The following is a 16,740-nucleotide window of genomic DNA, read 5'->3' on the forward strand; positions in this document are numbered from 1 at the left end:
CTGGTAGCGCCTCCATGCTCTGGACACTACGCTGACAGACACAGCAAACCTTCTTGCCACAGCTCGCATTGATGAGCCATCCTGGATGAGCTGCACTACCTGAGCCACTTGTGTGGGTTGTAGACTCCGTCTCATGCTACCACTAGAGTGAAAGCACCACCAGCATTCAAAAGTGACCAAAACATCAGCCAGGAAGCATAGGAACTGAGAAGTGGTCTGTGGTTACCACCTGCAGAACCACTCCTTTATTGTGGGTGTCTTGCTAATTGCCTATAATTTCCACCTGTTGTCTATTCCATTTGCACAACAGCATGTGACATTTTATTGTCAATCAGTGTTGCTTCCTAACTGGACAGTTTGATTTCACAGAAGTGTGATTGACTTGGAGTTACATTGTGTTGTTTAAGTGTTCCCTTTATTTTTTTGAGCAGTGTACATCACCGTGTCCTAGTTGCACTGCTTGGCCTGTCCATCAGCAGCTGTCCATGACATAACAGGGAAGAGGGGCTTCCCCCCATATGACTTCATTTTCATGGACAGCTGAAGCATGTTGAAGAAGACAGTGAATCGACAGCTATTTATCCTAATCTCCCTGACAGTGAGACTGATAGTGATAGTAGAACAGAGAGCAGGACATGTGTGATCCATCCGTCTCTCTGGAGTCTGAACTCTTGACTGGGCTGTGGTTTGTGGACAGGAGACCTAAGGGCCATCCAGACTACACTGTCTTTGATGGTTTCCCTCTCTAACCTCCAATCCCATTGCATTTCCATGTGGTTGGATGGATGACCAAACCAGTATGCGGCACAGAGACACACCGAAGTGTGCCTGATTGGCTCTGGTGATCTGAAGGAGCCCCATAAGGTTCGAATTGACAGGTTTGCAACCAATGTTATATAAGGAGTCTGGTTTAGGGTCTGGTTGGGGATGCTTTACTCACAATTATGAAAAATATTTTTGTGAAAAATGTAAATAAATACAACTAATTTGATTTAGATTTATTTTGAAACAGACTAAAATAGATAGAGCTGTTGAATGTGATTATTTCCCTACATATAGAGTAATGGTAAGATATGCAGCACACCCTCACCAGACCTATAATTTACTCTAACTTGAGGAGCCATTTCTTGTTGGTGTTCTATGGGTAATATATCACAGCTGGACGTCACAAGTCAACAGGCAGGAAATGATCTACTACCATGCCTTTACAAATCCATCCAAATCCAGATTTTGCATTTTGTGGACAACATAACACCCAAATACCATAGGACAAAATTTGTCCAATTGCTCGTGGTTGGATTTGCAAGCTGCAGTTAAAACAGTCTAATGTTACTACATAGAAAGAGAACGTTTTTTTTCTCCAAAAGGTACAGTATTAGTGTTTCCTTTTCATTATTGCCTTTATGCTAACAGTGCCCCCTTTTTATTGCAATACTGAAGATTACATGTATATTTCATAATTATACTGCAATAACTTTATTAAATATAAAGCGTGTGCACACACACTCGAGGGTTGCATTTCAGGGAGCTGTCCATCTGTGGTCACGCAGGTAAACCTCTAATCTTATTAGGCCCATTGTAAATGTTTTACTGCCAAATCATAACACATCGATGAAGAATAATAAAGCATATCATCTAATCTTTGCCATGAGAACAGATTTATGGTTGGTTGGAAATACATTTACATTTTACATTTTAGTCATTTAGCAGACACTCTTATCCAGAGTGACTTACAGTAGTGAATGCATACATTTCATACAATTTTATAAAAAATTTTTTTTTTTTTTTTTCTGTGCTGGCCCCCCGTGGGAATCGAACCCACAACACTGGTGTTGCAAACACCATGCTCTACCAACTGAGCTACAGGGAAGGCTATAAACAGCTGGAAGTCTTTGGTCTTGACTGCAGCTGTTATTCAGTTGTAATTTATAACCAATCTCATGCTTATTATACATCTTGTTGACGATCTGGTTTCTGCATTTGGCCTTGTCGTCTTAGTATTTTTAATTATAAGTGGTTTTTCAGATCCGTTTGCCGGTTTATGGCAAGGATATGTTGCAATAATGAGATATGCCTTAATTCCTGGAAATGACCTGGAAATCCCTCTAGATTGGATAGAGAGTCAACCAGGTCTGGAATTCCCACTCCTTTTATCCTCACCAAAATTACATATCTGCCTAGTTCACTCTCAGATGCTACAGTATGTGTTTTGTAACAGTACATGTTGCTCTTTTTTAGTATCTTTTTTTTTACCACATTTGTGGTTGTTGGGGGGTTTACAGGTACAATATCAATTTAAATTAATATATTCGGTTTATATAACATGTACCCGTGGGCTGCATGCAAAAGAAAAACAAAAGTAAGAAATACATAGTGAAATTATAATATTGTTCAAACCGGATTTTGTAATAGTAAAATTGGTATATAAAGAAAAATAACAAAAAGAGGTTGGCCTACATCCCCAACTCCCCATCCCATTCCCCTCAACCCAACATATCTCAGTCCAACCCCCTGCATCTAAGCATTTACAGTTTTTCTCAATTGTTTACACACAAATACTGGTACTTGAGACACAATGACCACAACATGTAACTCATGCACCAACCCCCTGAACCAATTCTGCTAAACTACAAGCACAATTCCTGCTTTACACTCAAATTGCAGTTCTAAAACACACTTTTTTCAAAACACTACACACAATTCTTTGCATTTGGCACAATTTTCATGCAGAAAATCTCTTGTTTTCACAATGAACACACTGCCATTCAAATATGCACACTGACTCATCACATGGGCAAACACCCATCACACAGTTTTACAATTAGCAATCAGAGCTTTAGCATAAAAGGGCAACAGGTGAGCTCTTCTGTTTTGGAGCAATGGATGCCAACATTGGAAACAGAGGCAGAGCCAGAGGAGTGAGAGTAAGAGGAGGAGAACGGGGAGGACGAGGACGAGGAAGGCCAAGGGCTGTAATCTCTGATGAGATCTGAGCCACTTTGGTTGATCATGTGGTCAACCATGGTCTAACAATGAGGGAGGCTGGGCAAAGAGTACAGCCAAATTTGAGCAGGTACACTGTAGCATCCATCATCCGGACATTCCGAAATGAGAATAGGTAAGAAATATACTCTCACTAGAAAATTGCAGTACTGAATATCAATACAGTACTCAATGAGTACAGTAGTACAGTATTGCCTGTGGACTGTTCTGTAGGACTGTAAAAATAAAGTATGTTTCAAGTATTTGGGAAATGTATTCCTACTTTGTATTTACAGTATTTTACTATTTGTTTGGCAGAACTGAAAGATTACCAACACAAGGTGGTCGGGAACGTGTTCTGTCTCCTGAACAGGAAACTGAAATCATGAACATGGTCCTAGAAAATAATGCCATAACATTACGGCAAATACAAAGAAAAATAATCTCAGGATGAAGCAGGTCTACAGGGTGCCATTTGAACGCAATTCAGAAAGAGTCAAAGAATTGCGATATAACTATGTGCAAGTGAGTCCTATACAATCCCACAATTGACGCATACTCTCAACACTGTATAAATTATACATATTTCAGTATTGTAATCATAATGATTGTGCTTCACAATAGTGACCACTCCATGTCTATTTCTGATATTGTCATGTGTGTTTCAGAGAGTCCTTGAGCTAGAGGTGGCTGCAGTGGAGCACCAGTTCATCTTCATTGATGAGGTTAGATTCAACCTCACAAAAAGACGAAAGAGGGGAAGGAATATCATCGGCCAGCGTGCCATTGTTCAAGTCCCTGGCCAGCGCGGAGGGAACATCACAATGTGTGCAGCGATTACCCACCACGGCGTCATCCATCACCATGCTACCCGTGGCCCCTACAACACCGCCCATCTGATCACATTCCTGGACACCCTACACAACACACTCATTCCACCAGATCAGGTAGATGGCCCAAAGCAGCTCAGGTACGTTGTCATTTGGCACAACGTAAGTTTCCACAGGGCTGCTCTGGTTCGTAACTGGTTCACTGCCCACCCACGCTTTTTAGTTGTTTATGTCCCTCCATATTCTCCATTCCTCAATCCTATTGAGGATTTTTTTTCTGCCTGGAGATGGAAAGTGTATGACCGAAATCCACAAACGCGTATACCTCTTCTCCAAGCTATGGAAGACGCATGTGGAGATATAGCAGCTGATGCTTTTCATGGCTGGAATCGCCATGCTAGGCGATATTTCCCCCGCTGCTTGGCCAGGGAAAACATTGCTTGTGATGTGGATGAAGTGCTGTGGCCAGACCGCAACAGAAGAGAGGATGAAGCATATTTTTTTATTTTTTTTATTTTTTACTGTAACCGTATACATTAAATTATTCTGTTTTGTATGTAGACCGCTGTATGTGCCTCTTTGTGTTGGTTGGGAATGGGATGTACACTGTGTACATTGTTTTTGTGGGAAAAATAAAATATATTTGTTACCGTGTATTTGTGTGTTCTGAGTATAAAAACAATATTCTAAAATATTTTACAACACACTTATGTATGTACTGTCTGTAGTAATGGCAACACTGAACCAAAAAAAGGCCTAAGTCATTATGATGAATGGAGAAGACGTGTTTTCCATTCATCATAGTGTTTTACATTGAGCACATCAGTGTTTAACTGGTTCTTATAAATGTCTATTCATATGATGGTTTGTGTGTGTCATTTGAAAACAAAATACCATTTTGATAAGAAATAACATTGTTTTGAATGTAAAGTTTCATTTTGCTGGAGAATTGAGGGGTTTTGCCCATTGTGTGTGTTTTTTGATTTGTGTGTAGAGTTCTAAGAATATGAGGCATGCTTTCAGAAAATGTGTGTAAACAATCGAGAAAAACTGTAACTGCAGGGAACTACCACATCCTATGAAGGAATGTGCCTACCTGATTTAGGAGTTCTTAATTCTTTAAGAAAGGACTTTGTCTGGCTTGGTGTGGATTAACAATCATAGGTGTTTAGTTCTTTATAGTAGCGGGAGAATCTTTTATTGATTCATTTGGGTTCTGATAGTAGTTTCTGCGCAGCTTGTTGGCCAGTAAAAGATTGGTACGATTACCATGGAAGTAATGGTTGAGTCTAACTCGATGGATTTCCAAATTCTGCTCTCTGTCTTACCAACGTTCTCTCTTGACTTTGGAAAGAGTAATAGCTACCTGATCTGAAAAAAAGTGTTGAGAACGCTCTAACGCAGTTAAGAACATTTCCAATTTGGATATCTTCTTTAATTGTGATTTATTCAACTCAGATTCAAATGCAGTTGCATAATTTTTTTAATGTGCGTCAGTCTAAGTAACAATCATTTTGAGTATCTCATGCATCATTATGATTATACCTTTAGTTGTGTTTGGGGCTGATGAAAAAGCAGACAGTTTGTACAAAATGGTTCTTCATTCTATGTGCGTCATTACGGAGCAAGTGTGATTCTTGGAGCATTGCTATATCAATATGGTTTCTTGCTAGAATATCAAGACAGCTGGAACATTTGATAGGACAATTTAGGCCTTTCAAATTCCAAGAGAGAATGTTATATTAATGATATAATTGTTATCTTTAGCCCATGGATGTGTAAGTAAAAGCAGGACCTTAAGCAGCATATTTTTGGGTCTTTAAGGCATTAAAACATAAATAATGTAAAACATAAAACAAGTAACCATTTTCAGACCCTTACAGTTTAGTTAGTAGACTTGATGTGTTAGCGTGAATAATGAAGAAAAATATCAAATATAATCTTAAAAAGTAGGCTAAATATAACAACAGATATGCAAGCGTGACCACCATATTTGAAGAAATGTCAAATAGAAAGGTTGTAGGAGCAATAGTTATTGATCCATTATCCTCATTATTATTAGTAAAATGGCTTAAATGACCTTAACCTGACCCTCAATATGTATTAAGCATTTAAGTGCTCTATACTATGTACATAAAAGAATATGGTATGTGGAATAAATGCAGTCTATAATCTAGATCTCACAATACTTAATCGTGGCTTGTAGGTCCTCCCTTGTGAGTCCTCCCTTTGAAATACATTTTGACACGTAAACGGAGGGGGACAGCCATCAACATGAACTGAATTGAGTGGTAGCCCATATCGGACTGGCCATCTATCCTAAACAGAAAAAATACAAATATTAGGGGAATAGCTTCCAATTTAAATTGACATATTTAGCCCTTAAGGATGCAATGTGCTGTAGCCCCACAAGGAAGCAGTCCCAATCTGTATACACTTCAATATATTGTCCGTTGTTCATTAATTGGTATGGTGTCATCGTTGGCTAAATGTCTTGGACCATAAATAATGTAATAATAGCAAAGTCCAATGTGCTGTAATAATAATAACAGCAACAATAATAGTGTTCCTTTTATCCAATTGAGGGGGTGTCCTTATTATTGTCTTATGCTGAGGTCACCATCATAGCCATAAGCTAGGGTGTATGATTGTGTATGGAAGCCTACCTGAATACTGAGCCAGTGTTGCTCTATCTCTGACACAAATACTGAGGGTGACAATTACAGCAAAGTGGCCACTGAAAATGATAGTTTTGCATGAAAGTCCAAAATGGACTTGAACATCTAACATTTTCCCATGCCTTTTTAACAAATCAATCCCAAAATGGCTTCAGCTTGGTTGAGTAGGGTAAGTGGGTTCCCTAATGAGCAGGAGGAGTGAGTGTGAAGGTGTAGTCTAGCTGAGCTCCAGTGATTACTGGTTGGATTGGGAGAAGAGTAATCAAAGCGGCTCATGAGGGAGCAACGAGTATCGTCTGGCAATCAGGCCACAACAGAGGTCTCATTCATCACTTCCATATTATGCCCTTTTCAAGTACAACCCCCCAAGACATCCTACACCACCACGACCATGACCACAACGGAGTGCCTAGAAATCCCCATACCGTGTAGTTGGTAGAGGGAGGGATGTAGCCCAGACTCTAGATGGAGCAGGGTAGTTATCGACTCTAACAGAAAGAAAAATAATTTACCTTGGACCGCTTTCCAATAGAAACCAGGCCTCTTTATGTGTAGTGAACATATTTTGTGTTTTTGCAGTGCATGTTTTCTCCTTTCCTCTCCGAACGACTCTGGTATGCTGCCCTAATGGGGGTTGATAACAGGCATAACTCAGGGACCTTATCGATTGAGTCTCTTCCTGTCCTTAAGGATGTCACCATGCTGGACCCTCTTTCCCTTCACCCAGTGACCATGACTTCTGACCCTTAACAATGTCAGCTTGACCCAGGGGGCTGGACAGTAGCCAGGCTAGTCATCTTTGTCTCCACTGCCCCTGGGAATGAGCTGCTCCAAATGGGACAGAGATACTCAGAGTGTGCTGGACAGACATTTATGTGAATGAACTTAGACTCTCCCAGTCAACCTACTCTGAAGCAACAGTAATCTACCATTTCATTCTTGGATGATACTCTAATATTCAGATATGCAGCGTAGAAAACAGCTGAGGGCATCTGTCAAAACAAATATGTGTCGCACTGCATCCAAGGCAAGCTGGGAGATATTAACTCATAGGCACTTACAAGGCATACTGGAGAAGTTGACTTTGGCCTTGCCTTTATAAACAAATCGTGTGAATGGTAAACACCAATGCCAATAATGACCTGGCATATTTCAATCTTCTCGCTCTCGTGAATCCTTGCTGCATGGAATGTACGTGATAGGTATCTCTCATGCTAACTCCCAATGAAACACCCCATACAGCTAATACATACACTATACATTCCTATGGAGGCCAAGTGCTGAAAGCAGAAAAAATCCCAACAGGTCTCAACAGTTATAGTATAGTAAAGAAGGGTGGCTAGTCAAGGCTGGGAAAATCCACAGTTGACTGTTTGTCACACGATACCTACTTACAGCATAGTGCAAGAGTCTGAATTCCAATAGCTCTGACCTAGTTTGTACTGTAATTCAGTAGCTGTGGCAGTGATAATATCAGAAGGAGATTATCACATTTTAGTGCAGTTTTAGTGCAGTACACTGAAATCCTATTATGTGTAATCCATAGTAGTAGTGTAGATATTATGAAAGGTAAACCCGTAAACCCTATTGGAATCTCATGAACTGATTGAGGATTTTTTCTTCCAGTGGCAAACCTAGATTTTATGAGAAGATGATGCAACATATTGGAGGCCCCATACAGTGGTCATTTGGAGGTCATACACAATCACAGGTATTACCTATGAATATGTGTCACAAACGACCCCAATCTCAAAGCAGAAATAGGAATTCTCCGTAATAGGGGTCCCCAACTGGTGGCCCGCTGGCCTCAATCTTGTTGATGATCCCTGCTCTATGAATACTGTACTCTCTTAACCCATCCTCCAGACATTTAGCTAGTCTCTTCATCATCTGTTCTCCATCTCAGAAGCTCCTCTTGATGTACAGTATTTATGCCTTGGGGAGGGCTGCTAATGCTGAGCCTACTGATGATTGTACGTGAGGGACACTGCTACAGAATCTACAGAAGCTGAGTTGGTGGCAGGTAGCCTAGCTGTTAGAGCGTTGGGCCAGTAACCGAAGGACACTGGTTTGAATACCTGAGGTGACTATGTAAAAATTTGCTGATGAGCCCTTGAACTAGGCACTTAACCCTAATTTGCTCCAGGGGCACTGTACTGCTACGGCTGACCCTGTAAAACAACACATTTCACTGCAGCTATCTGATATACCTTTTAAAAATATACTTTTTTTTGGTGTTCAGGAGGCTACTGGGAAGAGGGAATACCTGATGAAGACGCCCCAAGGAAGATGTCACATTACTGTATCTATCTGTCACTTTGGGTTTGAATTAACGCAAACATGGAAACAATCCTTGAATTCTCCAGATGACTCCATTGTAGTCCTTTATTGAGAGGTTATTCTAAGGAATTTCTATTTGATAAAATGAACTTGAACTTTCTAAAAAGTACAAGCATAGTAATCTCCAACCTTTGTTGTGAGTAGCAAACTCACTGTCTAGGGACCATATGCTTTCCATGAAGCCTAGTTTTTCCTGGACCAGTGTCAGCTAGCAGCTACAATAGACTAAGAATTTCAAGACCTAACATTGGATGTAAGAGAAGGAGGACAGTAAATCATCTGAGGTTCTAACACTGGGCTACTGTCTTCACAGGCACACATTTATAAACCATTACATTGGATGAATGTGGTTCCTATCTTTTAATGAACAAAAGAAATGCATATGAAAGAACTGCTTTTATGTATAGCCCTAGTGCCTTTAACTAGGTCTCAGAAGACATTGTAGGAGATTTACCGTCCTTAAATACAAGTACAGTAATTATAAAAAATGTATACAAAAATATCAGCAGCACACTATTATTTTAGACTGTGGACTGGTAGAGTGGCCATGTATTGCTGACTTACCCTCAGTGTTTTGAGACTGATCGTTTGGGCCCTGGTAGTTGAAGAGGACCTGGGACTGTCTCCTGGCTGGCTGGTCTCCTTCCTCCCTCATGACAGGAGCTCTGCTGGTCGGGCTGAACTTCCCTGCGAGAAACTCCTGGTCAAGTTTACTCTGTGGCTTTGTGGGCTCCTCACGCTGCTCCTCAAGATGCTCCACAAGGTGCTTCTCATGATGCTGCCTGTAGCTTTGGGATGAACGACTGCCATCATGGTGGTGACTGCTTTGGTTGTCTCTGTGTTCATGACGGCCAGTGTGTCTCACTCCCTTGTCACTACGGACAGTTTGTGTGACGTTCTTCGAAGTGTCACTCTTCATCACTATGTCACCATTTCTGTGATGCCTGCTGTCCCGGTCAACAACTTCCTGTTGACGTCTGTGGCTCTCTGAAGTAATTTCCTGTTTAGTTGTTGTTGTTGTTGTTGTTGATGTTGTTGACTCCCCCTGGGCTTTTGAGGTGGTCTGGTCCATGTGATGTGGATCCTCGGTAACGGTCACCTCCTCTCTTCTCTCCTGATCATATGTTCCCAGTCTCTCTCTCAGCTCCTGCCTCAGGTCATTAAAGATCTCATAAGTAGGAAAGCTTGTCTCAGCATAGGATGGTGACACTATGGTCGATTCTGTTGGCTGGACCGGGTCTTGTGGTATAGTAGATGAGGGGTCAGGCAGTGTGTAGTCATAATCCTCATCTTCATCCAGGACAGGTGGGTCCTCTTTGTAAAGAGGTAGGGTGTTACCGGGGGCGAATGGGTCTAATGGGCTTGTCTGTTTATTGTCATGCGGTTTGCTGAGGTCTCTCAGAGGGTTGTTGTTCTGTCTGGTTGTTGCTAACATGGGCTTCTTAATGTTACGAGGGTCGCAGTCAGAGATAGGAGAACACATCAGGCTCCCGCCATCGTTAGGACAGTGACACACCTGACACGGGTCCATCTGGAAGGAGTGGCCCGCTTCATACTTCTGGTTGCCTTGAACACAACCGATGCTCTCACACTGCGGACACCCATCCGCAGGTTCCACAACAGTGATGCAGTTGGGAGGGATCTCGGGACATGGGATGAAATGGCACCCGATCCTCCCGCCTCCATGTGGACAAGAACATTCTGTGCTTCCGAAATCCACAAAGTAAGATTCTCCCTCTGGAACTTTCCCATTCCGGAAGCCTGCATGGATGCAGTCATAGTACTGGTAACCTTCACATGAGCATCCTATTTTAATGCAGGTGGCACAGCAAGCGCCTTTCTCCAAAACCTCCTCAATACAGTTGTCCAACACTGGACAATCCACGCCTGTACAGTCCCTTTGGCTTAGACAGGTGCCCAGGCACAACAGGAGCACACATTGAAACAGCATCACTTTTTCTTGGTTCATTTTCATAAAAGTCCCAGAGCCCAAGAACAATTGTTGAAAATTGAATTTGATGATAACTATTGTCCACAGTCTTCTGCAGTCGACCTGGAGTGAGAATGTTGTTGAAGGTTCGATTTCAAATGGCCTCCTTTAACCTGTGAGAATGAAAGAGAAATAACATGACATTACTGTTATGTTATGTTAAGTTACTGTAGTGACAGAGCCACAAGATTCACCAAGATCATCACCAAGTTGTTTGTCATTGAACTGGGTCCCACTAGTCTCCTCTGTTTAAACTAGCTACCATTACTGTCATTAGGCCTAGACTAAAATTGACCATTGGGCTAATGTATGTTTTTCCATGCCCATTCTCTGGTCACAGGACAGCTCGGGATGCATACTGTGGTTTGCATTACATTGGTATGGAAATGTGCCTACAGGTAACGCCGGATAGGGATAGGGGGAAATATGGACAACCCTAGACAAACCATCCAAAGTTAGAAAAGAAAGGTACTGTACCTGACAGCTCCTATACACAGAATAACACAGATAAGAGAGGACGAAGCTCATGCACTACAGTGGGCTTAATGTGGTTGCTAGTGTCAGATATTTTCTAAATCTGCAATTCAAAATGTGTCCTTTCTAAGAAGTATGTTCTGTACGTTTTAATAAGATGCATTTCTTACACTACTGTACTTAGACTGAACAATCTTCGCAGTGATCCATATTCAGCCAATTCTAAACCCGTGTGTGATCCAAGTCAGTGATGTGACTACAAATCAGAGAACATATTGAAAACCACGTGTTTTCTATTTCACTTTTCCTGTTTTTCTCAACTGTTCATGTGCTTGATCCAGTCCAAAGAAACACTGCAACGTTTCCATCAAAGAAATCTGTTTCCATCAAAGAAATCAAGTTATTTTCAAAATGCATTCCAGTTCTAAGTGAAGCATTATGTGCATAAAACAAACATTAGATGTATTCCTAACATTTGACTAATCTTTAACACTGAGCTTAACTCAGTTGAGGAATATGAACAGTGTTAGACTCAAAAGACACACACATAGCACAACAGCCCAGACTCATTCCCCCCATAGTGCTTAGAAACAGCATGCTGGTGCATGGATTCCAACATATGGTGGAGCAGAGGGCAAAAGTCACCCAGTGTTGACATGGTATATTTTCCTCAATAGACACCCTTCACGCTCATGTGTACCTTGGTTGTATGGAGAAGCCTGCACTGACACGTCTTTAAACTCCCAGCAGCAACTCATAACTCTGCATCTACATACAGTCCCTCTGTTTTCTATATCAACATATTCAAAAATACTATACTCCTGCCATATGATGTCCTGGTTCCATGATTATATTTTAATAAGAATGTTGAGTTTATCAACCTACATATATAGAGTTATGGTGTGCTGCTCTGTGTTGAGGCATCCTATTATCTTGGCGCAAATTTGCCCTTCAGTGCTGATTATGTAGGGGACCATGCACTTCCTTTCAGTGAGGATTCTATCACTAACACAACCCCTCAGTGTCAAAGTCAACCAAGCACGGGTTACGGCAGTCACAGCTAACTGCAGAGGTTTCTAAATGAAATATTACAATCCCCCCTTCCAAATTCAACGTTTCTTCAAATTATACGTTTTTGAGACCCATTAGACATCCAATTGGAAGTAAAACATTGGTTCTGGCTACTTCTCGCACATCTGGGGCTACGTCTCTCTCACTTCATCATACCAGACCACAGAATGAGAAGGACTGCAGCACAGACAAATGCACCACTTAGACAATCAATGATGGCTTTGTATGCAGCGGGTAAGAAATCATTTTAACAGGTCTCACAGTCTTGACTGGCATGTGCCCCACTGGTTTGGTGTTTTAATGATGTTGAATTCAGCACATGGCATGCAACGACATGGCATGATGTACTACATCGAAGGCTGAGGCTCAGAGTTCCTATGTCTGCCACAGCTGACAGTGAGATTCAAAAAAGAAAAAGAAAGTTGGTCTGGGAAAATCAAACTAATTGTATAAACATGTGTCACTCACAACTACTATCAGAATCTGTGATAAGAAGATAAAGTGAATGGAAGACACATCTAGCCGCTGTATCTTTGCTGACCAATGTAAGATTAATTTATTTAAATGAAACAAATTATATAGTTTTTTTTCTATCAGCTAAAAAAAATTCCAAAGTTTTCCAAACAACGTTTGTGTACATGGCTTGCTCATGTATCTCTCCTAGTATCCAGGAGTTTGAGCCAGGATACAGAAAACATTGTTGTCATGTTTGTCTTAGCGTTTTGAAATACTGTATTTTCTGGTGTAAAGATTTAAAGATATCCTACAAGATAATGTCAGTCTATCTGCTAGGCTGAGAATAATGACTTGAATGTAATTAAGTCAGTAGCCTGAGGTTTGATAAGGTACACAAACTCACATAGAGCCAAATAACTTTTACAAATATTACTGTTTACGTTTTGTCATTACATACAAATGGACATAAGCAATAGACTTCAGGGCTGAGAATACTCGATAATTTGAAATTGGAAACGGGACTTAAACACATTTTTTCTCTGTGTTTTAACAATAAACGTTAAGTGTGAAAGTGAAATAGGCATAATTTAATAGAGGATAAATAAAATGCTGAAATGTTCTTAGTTATGTGGAGAATTAAACGTCAATATAACCTGCCATGCACATAACTGATGGGTAGAAATGTTGGAAAGGAAAACCATAATTTTTACATGTTACATGCTGTCTCTTATAAGGTTAGCACATAAACACATTCTCACAAACAAGCGTGCAAAGGCAGTGAGGCAGTGATTGAAAAGTTTTTCCTTACCTTAAGTCTCAGTTTTGTCAGTGTGCGACCGGTATCTTGTATGCTGGCCCAAAGTTAGCTGAGCGCATTCTGAAGAGAAGGGGGATGTGCAAGCGCTCTCTGAAAACTGAGAGAGGATAGGGGCGGAACAAAAAGTTTCTTTGCCCTCTGAATACTTCAGCAAATTAGTTATGAGGTCAGGAATACTTTGCGCCTCTATTTCATTAAGCTGCTGATTCACGTTTGAACAAATTCCAATCGCTTTAATCTGTGTATCTCGCTGCTGTTTTACTTTATTGAAATAGGCTGCTTGCTGTCACATTCCAATATTAGTCTTTGCACTTTGGTTTATTTGACGAATGCAGTCATTTTCCCCATTTATATTGTCATTATTGTGATGTTGTACATTGTAATTCCAGATGATTCACCCAAAAGTAGGTTGTGCTGGTGAATAACTCTAACTATTATACCCATGTTATGCCCATCTAATGTCCATACCTTGAAAAGGATAAAGGATAGGCTAAAAAGCCTACACACAATAATCAAACTCTCCAGCAAATCTTCTCACTCAATAAGAAAATATCACATGATCCCTGTGGCTCTTCAGGTTTTTCAGGCCCAGAGATGAAGATAGCCTATGTCTGTGTGTAACTGTTTGAAGACATCAGGTACTGGGATTCAATGGAGTTGGTTAGCTGCTCTCCCTCAAATAGACAAACATGCTGTCTGGAGTAATAATGAGATTTTGTCCAATCTCTGTCTATCTGAGAGTAAGCTCCTGTGATGTGGACTAACCTCTGAAATAACCCCCAAAGAGAGGTCAGCAACCACCAACTCAATCATTGTCTGACACACACAACACACACACACACACACACACACACACACACACACACACACACACACACACACACACACACACACACACACACACACGTCCAGTCCATATTATGTTAGGGGTAATGGGTGTCATCAGTGAGAATGGTCCTAGAGACAAAAGCCCACTCAGTGAATTAATAGATTGATTAAATCAAATCAAATGTTATTGGTCGCATACACATATTTGACAGATGTTATTACGGGTGTAGCGAAATTCTTGTGTTCCTAGCTCCAACAGTGCAGTAATATCTAACAATACACAACAACACACACAAATCTAAAAAAGTAAAAGAATGGAATTAAGAAGTATAGAAACATTAGGACAAGCAATATTCGGAGTTCGGAAAGTGTTCAAACCCCTTGACTGTTTCCGCATTTTGTTACGTTACAGCCTCATTCTAAAATGGATTAAATAAATACAAATCCTCAGCAATCTGTACACAATACCCCATATGACAGCGTGAAAACAAGTTTTTAGAATGTTTTGCAAATGTATAAAAAAAAAACAGAAATACCTTATTTACATAAGTATTCAGACCCTTTGCAATGAGACTCGAAATTGAGCTCAGGTGCATCCTGTTTCCATTGATCATCATTGAGATGTTTCGACAACTTTATTGGACTTCACCTGTGGTAAATTCAATTGATTGGACATGATTTAAAAAGGCACAGAACTGTCTATATAAGGTCCCACAGTTGACAGTGCATGTCAGAGTAAAAACCAAGCCATGAGGTCGAAGGAATTGTCCGTAGAGCTCCGAGACAGGATTGTGTCGAGGCACCGATCTGGGGAAGGGTACCAACATTGAAGGTCCCCAAGAACACAGTGGCCTCCATCATTCTTAAATAGAAGAGGTTTGGAAACAACAAGACTTTTCCTAGAGCAGGCCGCTCGGCCAAACTGAGCAATCGGGGGAGAAGGGCCTTGGTCAGGGAGGTGACCAAGAACCTGATGGTCACTCTGACAGAGCTCCAGAGTTCCTCTGTGGAGATCGGAGAACCTTCCAGAATAACAACCATCTCTGCAGCACCCCACCAATCAGTCATTTATGGTAGAGTGTCCAGACGGAAGCCACTCCTCAGTAAAAGGCACAAGATAGCCTGCTTGGAGTTTGCCAAAAGCCACCTAAAGGACTCTCAGACCATGAGAAACAAGATTCTGATGAAACCAAGATTGATCTCTTTGGCCTGAATGCCAAGCGTCATGTCTGGAGGAAACCTGGCACCATCCCTAGGGTGAAGCATGGTGGTAAAATCTAATCAAATCAAATGTTATTTGTCACATGTGCCGAATACAACAGGTGTAGACCTTACAGTGAAATGCTTATTTACAAGCCCTTAATCAACAATGCAGTTTTACTACTGCAAGTCGCTCTGGATAAGAGCGTCTGCTAAATGACTAAAATGTAAATGTAAAAATGTAGATGTCCTGGAGGGCAGGCAATGAGACCGCACCGCCCTCCAGAGAGCCCTGTGGTTACAGACGGTGCAGTTGCCGTACCAGGCGGTGACACAGCCCGACAGGATGCTCTCAATGGTGCATCTGTAAACGTTTTTGAGGGTCTTAGGGGTCAAGCAAAAAAAAATTGGCCTCCTGAAGCCTTCTTGCGCCTTCTTCACCACAATGTCTGTGTGGGTGGACCATTTCAGAATGCAGGGATGTGTACACCAAGGAACTTTTCACCTTCTCCACTGCAGCCCCGTCGATATTGATGGGGGCATGCTCCCTCTGCTGTCTCCTAAAGGACACGATCAGCCCCTTCATTTTGTTGACATTGAGGGAGAGGTTATTTTCCTGGCACCATTCCGCCAGGGCCCTCACCTCCTCCCTGTAGGCTGACTCGCCTATCACTGTTATGTTGTATGCTAACTTGATGATTGATTTGGAGATGTGCGTGGCCACGCAGTCATGGGTGAACAGGGAGTACATGAGGGGACTAAGCACGCACCCTTGTGGGGTTGTGGATCAGCAAAGTGGAGGTGTTGTTGCCTACCTTCCCCACCTAGGGGTGGCCTGTCAGGAAGTCTAGGACCCAGTTGCACAGGGCGAGGTACAAACCCAGGGCCCCTTGCTTAACACGCTTAAATGTCTTACTTACTTCGGCCAAAGAGAACGAGAGCTCACAGTCCTGGGAAACGACGGTGGCCCGCATTGGCGGCGCTGTGTTTTCCTCGAAGCGGGCAAAGAAAGTGTTTAGGCTGTCCGCGAAGTAGCTGGTTTTCCCTTTATAATCCGTGATTGTCCTTAGTCCC

The 16,740-nt window shown here is 41.5% G+C and overlaps 1 protein-coding gene across 1 annotated transcript in view; it reads right to left on the reverse strand.

Moving 5' to 3' along the window:
* LOC115166131 (fibulin-2-like) overlaps nt 1-13,752 on the reverse strand; it is a 45,175-nt gene extending 31,423 nt beyond the window's left edge. The window contains exons 1-2 of the mRNA XM_029719853.1: nt 13,630-13,752; nt 9,395-10,933 (exon numbers count right to left, since the gene is read on the reverse strand). Of these exons, the coding sequence (XP_029575713.1) occupies nt 9,395-10,805 (1,411 nt within the window). The 5' untranslated portion in view covers nt 10,806-10,933; nt 13,630-13,752. The remainder of the gene's footprint in view (nt 1-9,394; nt 10,934-13,629) is intronic.
* Nucleotides 13,753-16,740: the final 2,988 nt, after the last annotated feature.

The sequence above is a fragment of the Salmo trutta genome, chromosome 28 (assembly GCF_901001165.1).
Source record: "Salmo trutta chromosome 28, fSalTru1.1, whole genome shotgun sequence".
NCBI classification, from domain to species: Eukaryota; Metazoa; Chordata; class Actinopteri; order Salmoniformes; family Salmonidae; genus Salmo; species Salmo trutta.